Source organism: Oryctolagus cuniculus, chromosome 7 (genome assembly GCF_964237555.1).
Source record: "Oryctolagus cuniculus chromosome 7, mOryCun1.1, whole genome shotgun sequence".
NCBI lineage: Eukaryota > Metazoa > Chordata > Mammalia > Lagomorpha > Leporidae > Oryctolagus > Oryctolagus cuniculus.
This window is the reverse complement of record NC_091438.1, coordinates 164310288-164327865: the sequence shown is the minus strand read 5'-3', so window position 1 is coordinate 164327865 and position 17578 is coordinate 164310288. Positions and strand designations below refer to the sequence as shown.

The 17578-nt window shown below is 68.0% G+C and overlaps 2 protein-coding genes and 1 long non-coding RNA gene across 14 annotated transcripts; 1 reads left to right on the top strand and 2 right to left on the bottom strand.

Annotated features, from left to right (window-relative positions):
• Positions 1-3018: 3018 nt before the first annotated feature.
• Positions 3019-5185, bottom strand: RNF223 (ring finger protein 223). The gene is made up of 2 exons (XM_051839508.1): positions 4970-5185; positions 3019-4089 (listed from the first exon to the last, which is right to left on the bottom strand). The coding sequence occupies exons 1-2, from the start codon at positions 5183-5185 to the stop codon at positions 3358-3360; spliced, it is 948 nt and encodes a 315-aa protein (XP_051695468.1). The 3' UTR covers positions 3019-3357.
• Positions 5186-6149: 964 nt separating this feature from the next.
• Positions 6150-15124, top strand: LOC127488852 (uncharacterized). Of its 3 annotated transcripts, XR_007916717.2 has the most exons (4): positions 6157-6289; positions 12373-12515; positions 12821-13055; positions 14737-15124. It is a non-coding gene; the product is annotated as an uncharacterized lncRNA (long non-coding RNA). The 3 variants fall into 3 exon arrangements; XR_007916715.2 differs by lacking the exon at positions 12373-12515 and having other exon boundaries at positions 6150-6289; XR_007916716.2 differs by lacking the exon at positions 12373-12515 and having other exon boundaries at positions 6150-6289; positions 12821-13657.
• Positions 7460-17285, bottom strand: C7H1orf159 (chromosome 7 C1orf159 homolog). Of its 10 annotated transcripts, none has more exons than XM_070079429.1 (8): positions 16679-16692; positions 12809-12933; positions 12619-12735; positions 10856-10931; positions 10265-10360; positions 9102-9236; positions 8367-8397; positions 7460-7817 (listed from the first exon to the last, which is right to left on the bottom strand). In XM_070079429.1, the coding sequence occupies exons 2-8, from the start codon at positions 12836-12838 to the stop codon at positions 7670-7672; spliced, it is 633 nt and encodes a 210-aa protein (XP_069935530.1). In that variant the 5' UTR covers positions 12839-12933; positions 16679-16692; the 3' UTR covers positions 7460-7669. The 10 variants fall into 10 exon arrangements, with proteins under 10 accessions (XP_069935530.1, XP_069935532.1, XP_051695476.1 ...); XM_070079431.1 differs by lacking the exon at positions 16679-16692 and adding an exon at positions 8499-8527 and having other exon boundaries at positions 12619-12715; XM_051839516.2 differs by lacking the exon at positions 16679-16692 and adding an exon at positions 8499-8524 and having other exon boundaries at positions 12619-12715.
• Between the last annotated feature and the right edge of the window lie 293 nt (positions 17286-17578).

Genomic DNA, 17578 nt, shown 5'->3' with positions numbered 1-17578 from the left:
GGACACACAGGAGTGGCCACCAGTCAGGGCAGGGATGGGGCGCAGACCCCAAGGTGGGAGGGGGCTAAGGGCCCCAAGGAAGAGGGCACCTGCTGAGGGCATCGAGCAGGAGACCGGCCCAGACGTGGCCTGCCGTGTGAACGGGTGGCCAGACAAGGCCTGTGTCCTGGCCTGGAGGGGTCCAGGTGGATGGGCGTGTCCCCTGCTCTGGGTGGGGCCCCGATGTGGCTGGGGGAGCTGTGAGCCCCAGTGTGGAATCCAGGAGCTGAGGGCACAAGGAGAAAGGCGGGGCTGGCCCGAGGCCAGGGGAGGGGCTCCAGCCCAAGGGGCCACCACGGCAGGTGGCTGCAGGGCCCCGTGAGGACCTGCAGTGCTCCTCCAGAACCCCCAGGGGCTCAGGGCAGGGGTGCGTCCCGGGCTAGCTGGCGTTCCCAGCCCCATGAAGGGGCCCTGCCCCTGGGGGGGTGATCCCAGCACACAAGCAGCAGCTGCAGTGTGCACGCGGAGGTGTCAGGAGGGGGCACCTTGTTTGTTTGGCTTTTTTAAATATTTATTTATTAATTTACTTGAGAAGCAGTGTTAGAGAGAGAGAGGTCTTCTATCTGCTGGTTCACTCCTCAAATGGCTGGAATGGCCAGGGCTGTGCCAGGCAGGAGCCAGGAGCCAGGAGCTTCCTCCAGGTCTCCCACGTGGGTGCAGGGGCCCAAAGCCTTGGGTCATCTGCTGCTTTCCCAGGCCACAGCAGAGAGCTGGATGGGAAGTGGAGCAGCCGGGACTGAACCAGTGTCCATATGGAAGCCGGTGCTGCAGGTGCAGCTTAACCCACGGCGCCACAGAGCTGGTCCAAGGAGGGGTCACCGTATGACTCTGGGGGCCGTCTCCCGGGTCGTCTCTGGGTCCTTGCAGCTTCTCCCTGCCCAAGCTCAGGCAACGAACAAGATCCCTGCCTCCCCACCACCTCTCCAAGCAGCACCTGAGAAGTGAGGGTCTTGGGGTCCTTAGAGGGCGGGGCTGGGGCTAGACGGGTAGCTGGCAGCCTGACACGGTGGCCTCACAGGGACTTGAACCCATGGAGTGGTTTTGCAGTGGAGACAGGTGGGGTGGGTTCTTGTCTTGGCCCAAGAAAGAATTCAGATGTGGGGCCGGCGCTGTGGCTCACTTGGTTAATCCTCCACCTGTGGTGCCAGCATCCCATATGGGCGCCAGGTTCTAGTCCCGGCTGCTCCTTTTCCAGTCCAGCTCTCTGCTGTGGCCTGGGAGGGCAGTGGAGGATGGCCCAAGTGCTTGGGCCCTGCACCCCATGGGAGACCAGGAGGAAGAACCTGGCTCCTGACTTCAGATCGGTGCAGCGCTGGCCATGGCGGCCATTTGGGGAGTGAACCAACAGAGCGAAGACCTTTCTCTCTGTCTCTCCCTCTCACTGTCTGTAACTCTACCTGTCAAATAAAGAAATAATTCAGAAGTGAGAGAGCAGTGGTCAGCAAGGCAGCAAGGTTTAACGGGGCGGGGCATCCTCCAGAGCAGATGTGGCGGAATCGGGGGCGGGGAGGGAGCGAGAGCAAGCCTGCTCGCTCAGACCAGGGACAGCAAGGCCGCAGGGCTAAATGGGCAGAATGCACCTGGCAGGCCAGGCGGGCGGCTCAGCAGAGCTGAGTGCTGAGAGACTGTTCAGACCGGGCTCACAAGGGCATGGGGCCAGCTCTTCCCGCGTTTCTCCTGCAGGACACAGGGCTGGCTGAGTGGCAATCCGGAGAACGTCTTCCCAAGGGTCAGTACTCAGCGCTGACAGACTGGGGGCCCACCTGGCAGAGGTGTGCCAGGAGGGCCAGGGAGGCTGAGCGAGGCCGGCAGGAGCTCCGTGCGGCTCCAGCCAGCCCGGCCAGGACGCCACCCTCGCTCAGGGCACGGGGCTGGTGCCCGCCAGGGAGGCACACGCGGCTCTCGCCCTGGAACCAAGGCTTCTGGTTCGTGGCCGTGTGGGCAGATGCAGCGGGTCCGAGCGCAGGCCAGGGCCGCTGTGGGAGCCGCAGTAGAAAGTGCAGCCCCCCCCCCCCCGCCCCCCGGGCTCCATGCTACTCTGCTGCTTCGGCGGCTGCTGTGTTCTGCCCCTCCCCCCAGGGGCACACTCGGGCCTGGCTGGGCAGTGGTCACTGAGGTGGAGGCCCCGCGTTGCCGCACACGCTGGGATGCCAGCGTCGATACTGCCGTCCCAGGTGGACCCTGCGCCCAGCTGCCCCGGGGCGGATCTTCCCAAAGCTCAGGGTCTCCGAGGCCGGCCCCGGCGCCTGCGCACCACGCAGCCGCCGCCGCGACCACGCGTGCGGCCCCACCACCCGTCCGCGAGCCGCTGCGGCTACGCACGCGGGAGGCGGGATCAGCGAGGCGTCGCCATGGTGACCGGAGGCCGCGCGCCCGAGGTGGGCGGAGCCGTCCAGCCTGCGGGGTTGCGGAGCCGCCCCCCAGCCCCGCGTCCCGGGCGCTAAGGCCTCGGGAGCCCGCGTCGGAGCGCGCCCGCAACCCCCGCCCAGGCCGGGCGCCCCTGGCCCTGCCGCTTTCAGACTCCCAGGTGAGGCGAGGACGGCGTCGCCCGCTGGGACGGGCAGCCCGGCTGGCGGGGCCTTCGGGAGCGGCTCCTCGTCTGGGGGCCGGGGTTAGCGGGGTCCCGGGGTGTGGCCGCGGCGAGGGCCTCGGCGGGATGCGGTGATCGGGACGCGCCCTGCGCCTTCGCTGGCCTTGGCCCCGCGGGCCGCCCCTGCCCGCTTTCCCAAGCCATGCGTTCCCGCGCCGCAGTCAGCGGCGTCTCGGGGTGCGGCCGCAGCGAGCGGGGCAGGGAAGGCCCCTCCCTCCCCTGGGCCAGGCTGGCCCGCCCTCTGCTGGGGCAGGCGCGGGCCCCAGACTGTCCCCGCACACCCGCAGTCCGCATAGCGTGGGAGTTGGGCTCGGAACTCGGCAGTCTTACCCGCAGGATCCCTCAGCAGCTGACCATGGCCTACGCACGGGTGAGAACCACTCCCCAGATGTGGATAAAAAACAATTTATTTAAAAATGTTCAGTTCCCAGGCGGGAGGGCGCGGGGGCTGCCCCGTCTGGCAGGGAGGGGGCCAGCCCTGCCTGGGGAGGGGTCTGCGGCGAAATGTGAGAATGGAAGGTGGTTCACAGTGTGCACGGTGAGAGGGGCCGGGGCAGGCTCTGGGCCCGAGAGCTTGAACTTCTTGGTGCTGGGAGACCCTGCTGTCCATCCCGCCGCGTCTCCGTGGATGTCGGGGCTCCCTGGCAGTCTTGGAGGGGACTGAATTCCCGCGGCTGCCAGTTCGGAGCTGAGGAGGGGAAGATTGAGCTGTCCCAGGCGGAGCGGGCCTAGGTGTTGGCCAGAGGCCCGAGAGAGAGGGCTGCGGTGGCGGCGGCGGCTGCCGGGTGCCGGGGGAGGCAGCGCAGGCTCCCGGTCTTGAGCGCGCACTGCACGGGCCAGAGCACCACACAGCTCAGCAGCAGCAGCAGCAGCGACACCAGCGCCAGGCGCCGCCAGCCCCAGCAGCGCGCCCAGCAGCGCGCCCGGCGACCGCGGCGGGGGGCGGGGCCGGGCACCGGCGGGGCGCACTCGGGAGGCTTGCGGAGGCCCACGTCCACGCACACGACGCCCGGGGCCGCGCGGCCGGGCGTGGCGGGCAGCGGCCGGGAGCAGAGCTTGGTGCCCTCGAGCCACACGGGCTCCTCGCGCCGCAGGTGCACCGGCATCTTGGCCTGCAGCTCCTGGCTGGTGCGCAGCGCAGGCGCCCCGGCGGCCGGCACGGCCGTGGGCTGCCTGCAGAACGGGCAGGGTACGGCGTCCCCGCCAGGGCGGCCAGCGGGCTGGGCGGCCGCCAGCCGGGCCAGACACTCCAGGCAGAAGACGTGGGTGCAGGCCAGCTCCTTGGGCGTCTTGAAGACGTTGTCGTAGCCTGAGAAGCAGATGGAGCACTCCAGCGGCGAGGCCACCTTCTCTGAGCCGGGGGTGCCAGGGGACCCGGGCTCCCCCGCTGTGCAGCTGCTCTGGCGCGGGGGTGGCACTGCCGTGTGCCACACCTGCTGGCCTGAGGACATGGCTCTGAGCTAGGGACAGAGAGCACCGTGAGTGACCACAGGCCGCCCTGTCCCCCCTCACTTTGCTCAGCACCAGCCCCGCAGATCCCACCTAGGGGCACCCTGGAACATTCTGCCTGCAGGATAAGCTGTATCCTGCCCTTGCCACACCGTGGGTCCTGTGCTGTCCCAGCAGAGAGGCCTTGGGGATGGAGGAAGGGGGCGTCGTGCAGATGCCCCCGCCAGCCCTGCCACCCAGGAAGTCCTGGCTTTACCGTCCTCTGAAAGGCTGGGCCCAGGTCATGGCGCTCACAGCTTGGGGAGGGGGGGTGCCTCAGCGCAGGACCACCAGCCCAGAGACAGCTGGCCGGGGGCTGCTGTGGGGTGTGGCTCACGGGCATCCTGTGGTTCTGGGTCTGATTAAGTCTGAGCTTGGACTCCGGTGTGGGCCTGGCTTGCAGGCAGCTGTGTGTGGAATGGACCTGGGGTCCGAGCTGAACAGGGGCGAGCGAACGGTTTAAGCCTGGAGCCCACAGGACCAGCTGGACAGGCTGGCTGTAAGGGTCTGGCACCAGCGAGGGGTCAGGCCATGGTCACAGAGCTGCCTGTCGAGGACGGGCTTCCCCCTCCTCTGAAGGGTGCCCCCAGTCCCCTGCCCGTCTCCACCACTTCCTAAGGAGATCCCCAGGGCAGCCCTCACACTGCCCACTCGCTGGGAAGTCCCAGGTGCTGCCGAGTCACCACCGTGACTTCACGTGACGTCACTGGTGTCACGGGGCTCCAGGCATCCAGCATGTGGAGTCACCACACCCTGGGGACAGCAGCAGTCACCTCGGAACTGTCCCCAATCCCCCCACCCTCAGCCTGCACAGGTGAAGGGGGGGGGGGGCACGGGCTGAGCTGACCTTACCTGGTGGCTGGGGGTCAGTGGCTCCTGGGCATTGTCTGTTCTGCGGGCCACAGCTGGGCTTCGAGGCTCTGGGCTCCTGGGCTCCCTTGGCCCAGGCCTGGCCTCTGCTCCACCTGGCAGGTGTCCCTCCAGGAATGGCTGGCTGCCAGCAGCTGTCCTGTGGCACTGGTCTGGCGAGCCGCCCTCTGCCGTGTGTGCTCTGCCAGTTCCGGGCATGCGGCTTGTATCCGAGCCAGGTGGCTTCTCGGTAGGGGTATTTATACCCTTCGGGTCACGCCGGCCAGGGTGCGGCCCAGCCCTGTGATTGGCTGCCACCTGTGCTCTCCCAGGAGGGAGAGGCGGGGAGCCGGCGTGAGGATAGGCACCAGGGCTGGGGCCAGCACAGGTGCGGGAACAGCATCTCCCAGAGTGGACACCCCTGGGGCAGGCCCCTGCCGCCCACAGGCCTCCCCGCTCTGGGAGTGGGGGTCGGGGTCAGGACTGGCTGGTGACCCAGAGCCTGAGGAAGCCCCCTCAGCCAGTCAGAGCCCGGGACTTCCTGGGGAGGGACCGGCCCCAGCCAGAGTGGGGTCCTGGTAGGCCAGGGCGTGCCCCTGCTCCCCGGGGTTGCTCTGCTCCACCAGGCATGGCGGCCCCCGCACGAGAGTGGCCCGACTCAGCTGGGGACCCCACACGTGGGCCTGTGGGGGCACACACTGAGTGGAGCTGCAGATGTCGCGACTCCCAGGAGGCAGAAGCAGGCTGGGGAAGGACACCCTGAGGGAACTGGGATTCCGAAAGAGGCTCCCCTGCCTGTTCCATGGTGGGGGGGGGGGGGTCCCAGGGAGGGGGCGGGGCCTTGCTCCCATGACCCTGGTGACTCCGGGTCAGGTGCTGCCTCCAGGAAGGCCCCGGGTCCCCGGAGCGCTGGGAACATTGTCCCGAGGTTCGTGGGAATAGCCGAGCTCTGAGGTCACCGAGCTCCTCAGTGGACAGTCAGTGCCCTGGGGCAGCGCTGGGGCTGAGGAATGCACTGAGGCCTGCCCCGCCCTCCTCCACTCCCGTGGTGACAGGGCACTGGGGCCTGCCGGGCGGCAGCCAGAGCGTGTGGGCGTGTGCCCGTGTGCAGGCTACTGAGTCCTCACGAGCCCTCTTCAGACGGGGAACTGCACACCTCTTGCTGCGCCGCCGCAGGCTGCCCGCGTCCCCGATCCGAGTCCTCGGTCCAGGTCCCTCTCCACTCTCCACTCCAGCTTCCTGCTAACGACACCCTGGGCGCAGCAGGCGACGACGCCACGTGGGGACATGGACAGAGCCGAGCCCCAGCTGCTGCGGGATCCGGTGAGTGAACCAGCGGGTGGGAGCTGTCTCCAAATTCAGTAAATTGAAACAGTGAGGGGCAGGTGGGCGGTGCAGTGCTCTGGGCTGCTCTCTGGGACCCTGTGCCGTCAGTGCCGGCTGCAGTCCAGGCTGCCCCCAGCTTCCCACGGGTGGCCTGGGGAAGCAGCAGGGGAGGCCCAGAAGAAGCTCTGGGCTCCTGGCTTCAACCTGGCCCAGGCCATTGCAGCCATCTGGGGAGTGAACCAGCAGATGGAAGCTCTCTGTGACTTTCAGTAAATAAATCTCTTTTTAAAATAAAAGGTGGACCAGTCACGGGGGCCTCACGACTCCCTGGGGGTGGGCCGCCCTCATTCTGTGTGCACCAGGCCAGGTGCTCACGTGGGGCCAACTGGAAGCACAAACCTGCATCTGCCAGGCAGGGGCTCCCATCCGCCCGCGCCGGGGTCGCGGCTCCCGTCGCTGGGTCACTCCCGAGTGCCCAGCTGAAGGCAGGGGCTGAGCACGGACCATCACTGCTGCCTCCCACAGCGAGTGTAGCAGGAAGCTGGGCTGCAAGCCCCGGCCGTGCCGGCCCCAGGCCCCCTTCTCACAAAAAGGGCCAGAGAGGGTGGTGGTGCCCGCACGGGGCTGAGGGCTCTGCTAGCCGCCCTCCCCTAAGGATAACGGCCTGAGGGGCTGCATCTGGGGAGGGGTCCTGGGAACAGGTGATCCTGGGAGCCGTGAGGAGAGGGCGGCTCCAGTCTGCCTGACGCCAACCTTAAATGGCGCCCCCTCCCCACTGCTGGGTGAGCAGGTGGTGGACACAGGGTATGGTGGTGCGTACGGTGTGGGGGCCCTGACCCCTAAGGGACACAATGCCAGTGGCCAGCACCCAGTCCAGTGCCCGGAAGGCAGCGTTGAAGGCTCCGTCCTCTGCAGGAACTCTGGCTGCTGCCACCAGGTCTGGGCTGAACACCTCACGGCCAAAAGACCACCAACCTACAGGCCCTGAGGCTGAACGTGTCTTTGGGTGCTTTGGACACGGGCTCCAACAGCCTCAGGCTGATGTGCACAGGCCAGCGCCTGCTTTGGGGTGGACGAGCGTCCACCACGCCTCTAGCCCCCCCGCATCGTGGAAGACTTTCCGCTCATTAAGATGCCAATCAACCCAGGCAGCTCAACTCCGTGACTCCCAGAAACGTGTGGTCGCGGGTTTGAGACGGCCACAGCAAGAGTGGGAGGGCATCTGTCGGGCAGCTGGTTCCCAGGCCACATCCTCCCTGCTGGCGGGGAGGAGCTGGAGGAGTGCAGCCTGCCCTGGGCTCCCAGAGGGCCAGACCACTCACTCCCAGCGCGTTCAGGCCAAGTAGCACGGCTGGGCATGGCTGCACTCAGCACCTGTCAGCAGGAGGCACATGGACGCCAGTGCTGGGCTTGTCTCAGATGGCTCCAGGTCACACGTTGCTGACGCGGGCCTCCACCGAGAAGGCAGCAGGGTCCGTGGTCCTGGCCAGGGGCCGCTCCCGCCTGATGTAGCGTGGCTTCCGCACTGAGACAGAGCAGAGCCAGCCGGTCAGAGGCGGGGATGGCTTGGGCATTCAGACAGGGTCAGAGCTGGGCTGGGCAGAGGCGGGGACGGCCCGGGCGCTGAGACAGAGCAGAGCTGGGCTGGGCAGAGGCGGGGACGGCCCGGGCGCTGAGACAGAGCAGAGCTGGGCTGGGCAGAGGCGGGGACGGCCTGGGCATTCAGACAGGGTCAGAGCTGGGCTGGGCAGAGGCGGGGACGGCTCGGGCTCAGCAGGGCCAGAGGCTCAGAGCAGTAGGTGTGGAGCCACACCAGGGTCTCTTCTCCGCAAGCTTGTGGAGGTGCTGTTTCCTCCTGCTCCAGACGCCCCGGGAGGCTGCGTCAGAACCAGAGGAGCCACATGGGTTGATCAGAGGGCGGGGGCTGTAGGGCATCCACTGAGCCAGGCCCTGGCGCTGGCCGTGGAACACCTCCCTGGGATGCCAGGATGGCGGCTAGGACCTGGAGACGCCACACACCCCAGGTGGGCACCATGCCCAGGACAAGAAGCCGAGACGCGACAGCAGCCCTTACCTGAGGACAGTGGTGTGGGGATCATGGCGGCCTGGAAGGGAGAAGCGGCGTCGTGAGAGCTTGGGCGGCCCTGGACGGCCTGCATGGCGCAGGAGGCCCCGCCCGGCCCACGCAGCACAGGGGGTTACTTACAGCTTCGCCAGGCTGCAGGGCTGGGGCTGCTGGGGGGAAGCCACAGTCACCCTGGACCCTAAGCAACTGCGCCCACCACTGCCCGGGCCCGGCCACCGGTGCTGTTTCTCCCTCGCACACGGTGATGGTGCCAACTTGGCTTCTCCCTGTCGCGAGGCCCTGGGGCTCCAGGGAGGCAGAGACACTGAGTAGGGAGAGGGATGGAGCTGCCCACGCCAGCTCTGGGCGGTCCAGCCTCTGCCCCTCAGGGTTTGGGAATCACAACCACCACCCACAGTGCCCTGAGTTGGCTGAGGTAGGCTGGACAGGGGTCTCGGGCTCTGATGGGCCCTTGCCTACTGGCCCTGGAGGGGTCAGCCCTGCTAGCTGGACCATAGCCCAGCAAGGACGCAGAGGGCAGGGCCCCGTGTCTGGAACCCCGGAACTTCTGAATGGCGGGGGCCCAGGCCCAAGGGGGTAGCAGGTGCAGCATGGACCCTTAAGGAAGGCCCTGGGTGCTGGGACAGCAGCCATGCCCTCTGTGCAGTGCCCTCCCCCATAGGAAGTATCTCCCAAAGAGCCCCGCCCCTTCCTGCCCCGGGCCGCACCCCAGGAAAGCAGTACCTTTGTCTCCTCGGAGGAAGATCCGGGGGAGCTTACTGGAGCGCTTGAGGTAGAAGAAGCCGGCCACGGAGAGGATGAGGCCCGAGCTGACAAAGAATGTCCCCAGGAAGAGGGAGGCAGCCACGGGGGGGCCCCCTGCGGGAGAACAGGGGCCCCTGAGGAGGCATGGCCCAGAGCTCCCGGCCCCCCACCCTGCACCTTCACAGTGGCCGGCACAGCAGGGCTCAGGCCTGGGGGCCTCGGGCTTTTCCAAGGCTTGGGGCAGAGTGCTAGAGGCGGCGGCCCTGGCCAGTCCCATCCCAGGAACACCGGACCCTCCCTGCTGTGGCCCTGGACAGGCTGCAGGCCGCCCTGGCCTTGCCTCTGGGCAGGTGATCTGGGGAGGACCAGCTGAACCAGGGGCGTGGGCCTTGCTGTCTGGCCAGCACTGGACGCAGGAAGCCAGGGCCCTCTCTGAACTGACCCCACCCTAAAACGCTGCTGCTGTGTGGCCACTTTGGCCGTCCAGGCCTAAAGCCTCCCTGCATGAAGTGAAGGGAGGAAGGCTGGTGCCCTCGCACCCTGCCTACGTCACAGGCTCCCCAGGAGATGGCTCACACCCTCCGAGGACCAGGCCAGCAGCGTGGCAGGCGCTTCTGTTCTGCCCCCCAGAACGGGACAGCAGAGACCTCAGAGCAGCCTCCGTCCCAGTGACCAGCTTGTTCCGTGGTCTGGGGCCAGCGCCCACCTGTGAAGCTGGTGTGGACAGAGGATGTGGGCAGTGGGCTGAGAGGTGTGGCAGGGATGGACGTGCCCCCCCATGCGCACTGGCCCCAGGGCTCTGGACCCTGCTGGGCCTGGCTCATGAACCAGCTCCTGGCCAGGGTCCAAGGTTGATCTGGACCCTGGACGTGCCCTGCCATGGCCACATCAGCAGGGGTCTGACGATGCCCCTTCCTCCAGGACTTACCGGGACATCCCTGCACTCCTGGTCGTGGGGAGTCGTGGGAGGCCCAGCCAGGCACCAGACCCACCGAGAACCCCGTGTACAAAATGAATCAGCAACTCGAGTGGGGACCGTGGGCAGAGCAGCCCTCACCCCCGTGGGGCATCCCGAATGGACACAGGACCCGGGGTTCACCCTCCCCAGGTGTGCGAACCCTGAGAGGGGGCGGGGCACGTACAGCCTCTGCACGCGGAGCCACCGGGGGCCGGCACAGTGGCGTTCCTGCAGCGGATGCAGCTGGCACTGCCGTCGGCATTCCAGCGCTGGTAGCAGCCTGTGCGGGCGGCGAGAGCAGAGCCCTTAGGTCAGCGGTCTTCTGGGAATTCCTACGTATTCTGAGTTTGTAGAACTCATTCAGAACACGAATGCATTCCGGGCACTCTGGCTGACCCGCAGGGCCCAGTGCCAGGACTGGACGGCTGGAGGATGTGGGAGCCCCGCCCTCGCAGCAGCCGTGAGAGGAGCTGGGGGGGCTCATCCCCCCCCCCGGCTGCTCCCTGCCCCCGTCCCCCTTCCCACCAAGGCCTCCCTGCCTTGGCTAGACGTGAACACCCACGAGGCGCCAGGAGCCACCACCCCTGACTGCAGTGACCACCAGCGCCGTCTCCCGAGGCTGCTGGACGGGGCTGCAGGGAGGGCGGCCGAGGGCATGGACGCTGCACAGCCTGCACAGGGCACAGGCTCCTCACCCGCCAGGTGGCCCAGAGCCCGGGGAGAAGAGGCCCCGACAGGACAGCCCCACCGAGCCCTCCGCTGCTCTGGGACTCACCTGGGCCACAGAGGCTCGTGCCTGGGCAGCTGGTGTTCACGTCCACCACGTCCACACAACACTCGGGCTGCTGGGCCTGGGGACAGGGACACGTCTGTGAGGTTCCAGCGTGGGCCCGCCCAAGGGGGCCCCTTGCTGGCATCTCAATGCCCAGAGGCAGCGTCAGGACAGACCTAGGGAGAACCTCAGCCCCGGACAGAACCCACAGGGCCTGCCTGACGGAGGGGGGCTGGGCTGGCCCTGCGAGCCTGGACGACGGTCTGGTCACCTCACAGTGTTCATGTCACGGCCCTCACCCCTCCTCGTGAGCCTGTGGCCAGGAGCATGGGGGCGAGGCCTGTCCAGCAAGACTCCAGGGCTGGGCCAGAGCAACCCCAGGGGCTGGTCCAAGCAGCAGCTCTGCGTCCACCCAGAGGCTGGACCACACTGGAGGCTGGGGCTCAGGCCCCCACCCCCACACACGGCCTGTGGGCCGTGAGCAGGTGCAGGAGGGAGTCGGCCCCTCCCACCCATCTCCTCAAGCAGGCTTTTGACCTCTGCCTGACCCGGGGGCCCAGCAGGAAGCCCCTGGCCTCAGCTCCCAGGGTGCAGGATGCAGAGACAGGCGGTCATTCCTGCGTCCATCGCTGGGCTGTAAGACCCGCAAGCGTCCCAGAGTCCCACAGACCCGGTCTTGGTGAAGCTGGCGTTCCTGGTGCTCAGCCCTGGGCCGGGTGCCGGGGGAGGGAAGAGGTGTCCCCCCAGCAGCCCTCAGCACGGGGCAGGGAGTGTCCCAGCCTCACCTGGGAACCTTCGGGGTGGGGTCTTCCTGCCCCACCCTCTAAAGTCCCCTGGGGAGGGTGGAGCTCAGGGACTTTCTCCAGTATGTGGGTCTCCCTGGCCTGGGGCAGAGCTGCCTGCAGCCACGGCCTCCCACCTGGCGGGACCCCAGTGGGCAGTGCTGTGAGCAGGGGCGGGGGGCTGCACCCAGTGACCACGGGGCTGGCTGAGGCTTCAGCTCTGTGGCTCCCAGGACCTGGCTTCTGTCTGATGGTGATGGGCATCGGAGGGGGCCCAGCCAGGGAGGGGGCCCAGCCCTAGCTCAGGTCCACTGCCCGCCAGCCCCAACAACAGCTACTCGCAGGCAGCATTGGCTCTGGTCAGCCGTGGGCGAGGAGACTCCGTCTTGGCCAAGGCAAGAGGTCAGGTTCAGGGGCCAGAACTGTGGCCCAGCGGGTAAAGCCACAACCTGTGATGCCGGCATCCCATACGGGCACCAGTTCAAGTCCCAGCTGCTCCACTTCCCATCCAGCTCTCTGCTAACACACTTTGGGAAACCACTGGAAGATGGCCCAAGTGCTTGGGTCCCTGCACCCAAGTGGGAGACCTGGAAGAAGCTCCTGGCTTCAGCCTGGCGCAGCCCCAGCCGCTGTGGCCATTTGGGGAGTGAACCAGCAGATGGAAGACCTCTCTGTCTCTGCCTCTGCCTCTCTGCATCTTAGACTTTCAAATAAATAAATCTTTTTTTTTAAAAAAAGTCAGGTTTAGCAGAAAGAAGCTTCCCCAGGGTCGAGAGGGACTCATGCGGGAAGAGGAGCCAGCGTCTGCTGCCCTGAGCACGGTCCAGGCCCCTGCGTCCAGGACAGTGAACCCAGTTCGCGTCCCTGGAGCAGGGGCTCAGGTACTCCCGCGGCTGAAGGGAGAGGCCCTGGGGGAAGCCCACCACCCCACGTGGAGGTTCTAACCCACTCGTGTCAGCGACTGGGGCCACAACGGTCACTCACCATGCTTTCGGTGGACTTGCCGGCCACACCTACCAGAAGGCCAGCCAGGAATACAAGGCACCACAGAGCCATGCCAGGGGGCGCGAGGAGGCGGGGCCTGCGAGGAGGAGGCGGGGCCTGTGAGGGGGGGAGTGCCATGCGGACTGGGCCTGTGGGGCAGTGGGTGGGCACAGGTGCAGGGGCCCCTTACCTGCCCCTGCAGGACGAGAGCTACAGACATCAGATCCTCCCCGCCCCGGGCGGTCAGTGGTCAGCGGTCAGCTATGCTGAGAGGTCACGGGACGGGCCTGTGGCCACCATGCCTAGCTCCAAGGCCTGCAGATCAAGCGAGAGGTGAAGCCCACAGCCAGCAACCAGAGGCCCCACAGGACTCCTGGTAGACCACACGCATGTGGACACTGGACTCGGCCTTGTGGACATCTTCCTGTCACCCCCAGGTACGGACCATGCCCTGCCCTTGCGAGGCCCCTCACACTGGCCACCCACCCCCATCTTGTGGGGGGCTCAACCCCAAGAACGCGGAACTCGGAGACCACGAGACCCAGCCCCAAACTGCATCTGCAGCACTAACAACGCTGACCCACCTGTGTCAGTGAGAGGCAGATGGGCAGAGAACTCCACCCACTGGGTCACTACCCGGACGCCCACAGTGCCTGGGCTGGGCCAAAGCCAGGAGCCAGGAGCTCCACCCAAGTCTGCTGAGGATGGTGGGACCCCCACACTGGGGCCATCACCTGCAGCCCCCCAGGGCGCAACGAGTCAGGAGCCAGAGCCTGGAACCCAACCCAGGCACCGACCCACGCGGGCTCCGACCACTAGGCCACACGACCACTCTGGAATCTCCAGTTTTAACAGGTTTCTGTCTGCCCACAGGGTGTGGCTGGAGAAACATCTCAGTGCCTGGGGGTGGGCGTCCAGCCCGCCGGTTAAGTCACGGACCCCCGATGGGGAAGCCCCTGGCTTGCAGCTTCCAGCCAGTGCAGGCCTGGGCAAGGAGCGCTGATGGCCCAGCCCGGCTGCTGCAGGCATCTGGGGAAGGGTGAGCAGAGGGGAAGCCTGCACAGAGGTCAGCCGCCCGGGGCCTTCCAGAGGCCTCTCTCTGCCTCACTCGCTCCCGCCACCTGCGGCCTGTCCCTGGCTGGCCCATCTTGGGGTCTGGGAAGGGCTGTGGGCCCCTGAGCCAAGGTGGACACAGACTCCAGCACCCACATCAGAAAGGAAGGCGGGTGGGGATTCACACACTGCCCGTGCATGAGGGGCCCCACCCTGCAGGAGGCCGGGCTGGGAGCCTGGCACAGCTCGGGCCTCTGCAAGCGTCAGCGTCTACCCCCACAGCCCCGCTGTCCCCCCACAGCCCCGCTCTCCTCCCTACAGACCCGCTGTCCCCACCACAGCCCTGCTGTCCCCCCACAGCCCCACTGTCCCCCCACAGCCCCGCTCTCCCCCCCACAGCCCCGCTGTCCCCCCACAGCCCCTCTCTCCCCCCACAGCCCCGCTGTCCCCCCACAGCCCCTCTCTCCCCCCACAGCCCCGCTGTCCCCCCCACAGCCCCGCTCTCCCCCCTACAGCCCCGCTCTCCCCCCACAGCCCCGCTCTCCCCCCACAGCCCCGCTCTCCTCCCTACAGCCCCGCTGTCCCCACCACAGCCCCGCTGTCCCCCCACAGCCCCGCTCACCCCCCCACAGCCCCGCTGTCCCCCCCCACAGCCCCGCTCTACCCCCACAGCCCCGCTCTCCCCCCCACAGCCCCGCTCTCCCCCCACAGCCCCGCTCTCCCCCCACAGCCCCGCTCTCCCCCCCACAGCCCCGCTGTCCCCCCCACAGCCCCGCTCTCCCCCCACAGCCCCGCTCTCCCCCCACAGCCCCGCTCTCCCCCCCACAGCCCCGCTGTCCCCCCCACAGCCCCGCTGTCCCCCCCACAGCCCCGCTGTCCCCCCACAGCCCCGCTGTCCCCCCCACAGCCCCGCTGTCCCCCCCACAGCCCCGCTCTCCCCACCACAGCCCCGCTGTCCCCCCCACAGCCCCGCTCTCCCCCCACAGGTCCGCTGTCCCCCCCACAGCCCCGCTCTCCCCACCACAGCCCCGCTGTCCCCCCCACAGCCCCGCTCTCCCCCCACAGGTCCGCTGTCCCCTGGTGACAACACCTGCTGTCCCGGCCACCTCCCGCCTTCTACCCTGCGAAGATGGCCCCTGGAGACCCACAGGAAGTCAATGTCGCAGAGACCACACTCGCCATGGGTCAGGGACCACTCTGTGCTGAGAGGCGTCCCCAAGGCCACGTCAGGACAGCAAACCCAGCCCAGGCACCAGAAGCCCAAGGTTGGGCACCCGGATCTGAGCGCTGCTGCACCCAAGGGTGACCTGGAGGGAGCTCCAGGCTCCTGGTTGTGGCCTGGCCCAGCCCTGAAGCTGTGGGCACTTAGGGAGTGAACCAGCAGACATGAGACCTCTGTCTCTGTAGCTCTGGATTCAAATAAAATAAATACATAAACAAACTTGAACAAAAATCAGGACCTCAGCTCGCACACAGGAAATGACAGCTGGAGCAGGAGGCTGAACCCAAGAACCAGAACCACAGAAACCTCTGCGCCATCGTGGGGCGGCGCGGGCCGACACAGCCCCTGCTAACGCACCTGGGGAGGGGTGGTCCCGCACTGGGGCCCCGCCAGGGACGGCCCGGCCCAGGCGCATTAGCGGGAAGCTGGGCTGGCAGGGGGGCTCGAGCTGGGGTCCACATGGGATGCCGGCAGTGCAGGCAGCGGCTTCACCCCGCACCTCAACACTCAGACCCAACCCGATCTGACTGTGAACACGCGCGCGCGGGAGGCGCCCGGCCTGGAGGCTGACAGCCCAGGGGGCGCTGGGGTCCCCAAGGGGGGTGCAGGCGGGGCAGGGTCCTGCAGCTGTGGAGTTGTTCTCTGGGAAAACTTGGTCTCTGCAACTTCTCTGAACCTGAAGCAGTGACATCCTCAGGCGTGGGCTGGGTCGCCTCCCCTCAGGGACGGATGGCTCCCCCCACCCGAGGGACAAGAACGCCCGGATCCCACACTCGCCAGGGTCACAAACGCTAGCAGCCCACCCGATCAGCTCTCAAAACCAGGGCCCGGCACTGAGCAAAGGGTGGGAGACACGGGGGAGGGGCACCAGGCACCTCTGCTCCTTCCTGGGGGGGGGGGGGGGCTGATGGAGCAAATCCACCTGATGTGACACCTGGACAACCCACACCGCGCCCCACCTGTTTCAAAAATCTCACCCCAGACAAAAAGATAAACCGCGGGGCAAAACGAATTCCTACAACGCTCTGGAAAGCTGTGCGTTCCCACGGCTCCCACGGGTGACGGGTGCCCACGAGGGGTCAGGGGCTGGCAGCTGCAGCCGAGACGCGGAAGCCGCTCCCAGCCCCAACAGGCAAAGGCCTCCTGTCGCGCTTTGATGGAAAACCGATGCATCGGCTCTGGCTGCACAGGAACCGCGCGGCCCTCCCTGCAACTTCCCCCTCCCGGCACGCTGGACCACCCGGAGCCCACCCAGAGGCAGCCCGGACAGCAGAGCCAGGCGGACAGTGGGCGAAGCAGCGAGGGCCAGGACGCGCGAGGCAGGAGACGCCCCGCGCCCTCCGCTCCCGGCCGGGCACGACCCCGCGCGGCGTCTCTCGCGGACAGAGGGCCCAGCCCGGCCCGGGGACCGGTAGCGCCCCGGAGGGTCCCGCGCGCGAAGCTGCGTTCCTCCCCATCGGGGCGCCCACCGCGCCGGGGCCTCGCCAGAGGAAGCGCGCAAAGCCACATCCGGACAGCCTGGCCCTCGCGTCCGCACCGGCGCTGTCCGCAGCCCGCGCCCGCGCGGGGACCGCCCGGGGGGCTGCTTTCCCTGGGGACGCGGGCCCTGCGCTCCCGCAACGCGGAACTCCGCCCACTCCCCCGAGCAGGGGAACGCAAGCGGAACGCGAGCGCGCGGCGGCCCAGCCGGCCGCCCGCCCCACCTGGGCCGTCCCCAGGCGCCGGCCCAGAAGCAGACCCGCCGAGCCCCTTAGCCTCTCGCCCGCCCCGGGGCCCCACACTCACCTCGCAGCCCTTCGGGGTCCTGGTTCGTACCCCCCGCCCTTCTGGTGACCACGCCGCGCCCCCTGGGACTTGTAGTCTCGCCTCTGCCCCAGCCTGGGTGCCAGGGAGCGAGTCTTCCAGCAAGAAACTACAAGTCCCAGCAGGACACGCGAGAGCCCAACCCATCAGGTGGGTTCCGGCCAAGAGTCTCGCCAGGACGCGAGAAGCACGCGCAGAGCACCCAGGGAAGTGTAGTTCAGCGCGACTTAGCTGGATGCAAAAGACTACATTCCCCAGGAGCCCTCGCGGAGCGGCCATGTTGGGCGTTGCTAGGAGACCAGGCTGCAAAGGTGCCGGGGGTCAGCCGCGGGTCCTGAGCTGCAGGAGCCGGGGTGTCCTGGGTGGCGGCTGCGGGGTCCTCCTGGGACTCCTCCGCGCTCTCTCCTCAGGGCGGCTGTGACGGAACCTCTGGGGCGCACGCGCTGTCTCGCAGTCCGAGCGCGTTGGCGGGGTTGGGAAGCTCGAGTCCCGCCGGGCAGGCAGCGCCCGCGACCTCGGCCCCGGCTTCCTCCCGCCGGGCCCCGCTGCCCACCCGAGCCCGTGCGGGGGCAGGGCCGGAAGGGAAGGGGCGGGGCCGGGGAGGGGAGGGCGGGGACGGGGAGGGGCGGGGCGTCGCCCGGGCGGGGCGGGGCCTGGGAGTCGAGGGGCGCTGCCGTGGGGCGGGGCTGGGGGACGCGGCGCGTGGCCCTGGCTGGTCCTGCGGGGTGACCACGCGGTGCGGCCTCCCGCTGCCCGCCCTGGAAGCCGGACATCAGGCAGCGCAGCGGAAGCGACACCTGCGCTCTCTGGGTGCGGGCGACGCAGCGGCGCTGCTGGGGAGACACGGCGCCGACAGGACGCGAGACGGCCCCGCGCTTGCCC

Excerpts from the sequence above, each read along its gene's own strand:
- RNF223 (XM_051839508.1), bottom strand. The coding sequence starts at position 5,185 with ATGCCCGGAACTGGCAGAGCACACACGGCAGAGGGCGGCTCGCCAGAC. Across the intron at positions 4,090-4,969 it reads CACTGACCCCCAGCCACCAG|CTCAGAGCCATGTCCTCAGG; the intron begins GTAAGGTCAGCT and ends CTCTGTCCCTAG.
- C7H1orf159 (XM_051839509.2), bottom strand. The coding sequence starts at position 16,975 with ATGGCCGCTCCGCGAGGGCTCCTGGGGAATGTAGTCTTTTGCATCCAG. Across the intron at positions 10,932-16,678 it reads GGACCCCGAAGGGCTGCGAG|GCCCAGCAGCCCGAGTGTTG; the intron begins GTGAGTGTGGGG and ends CCCTGTCCCCAG. Across the intron at positions 8,398-9,101 it reads CTTCCTCCGAGGAGACAAAG|GCCGCCATGATCCCCACACC; the intron begins GTACTGCTTTCC and ends TCTCCCTTCCAG.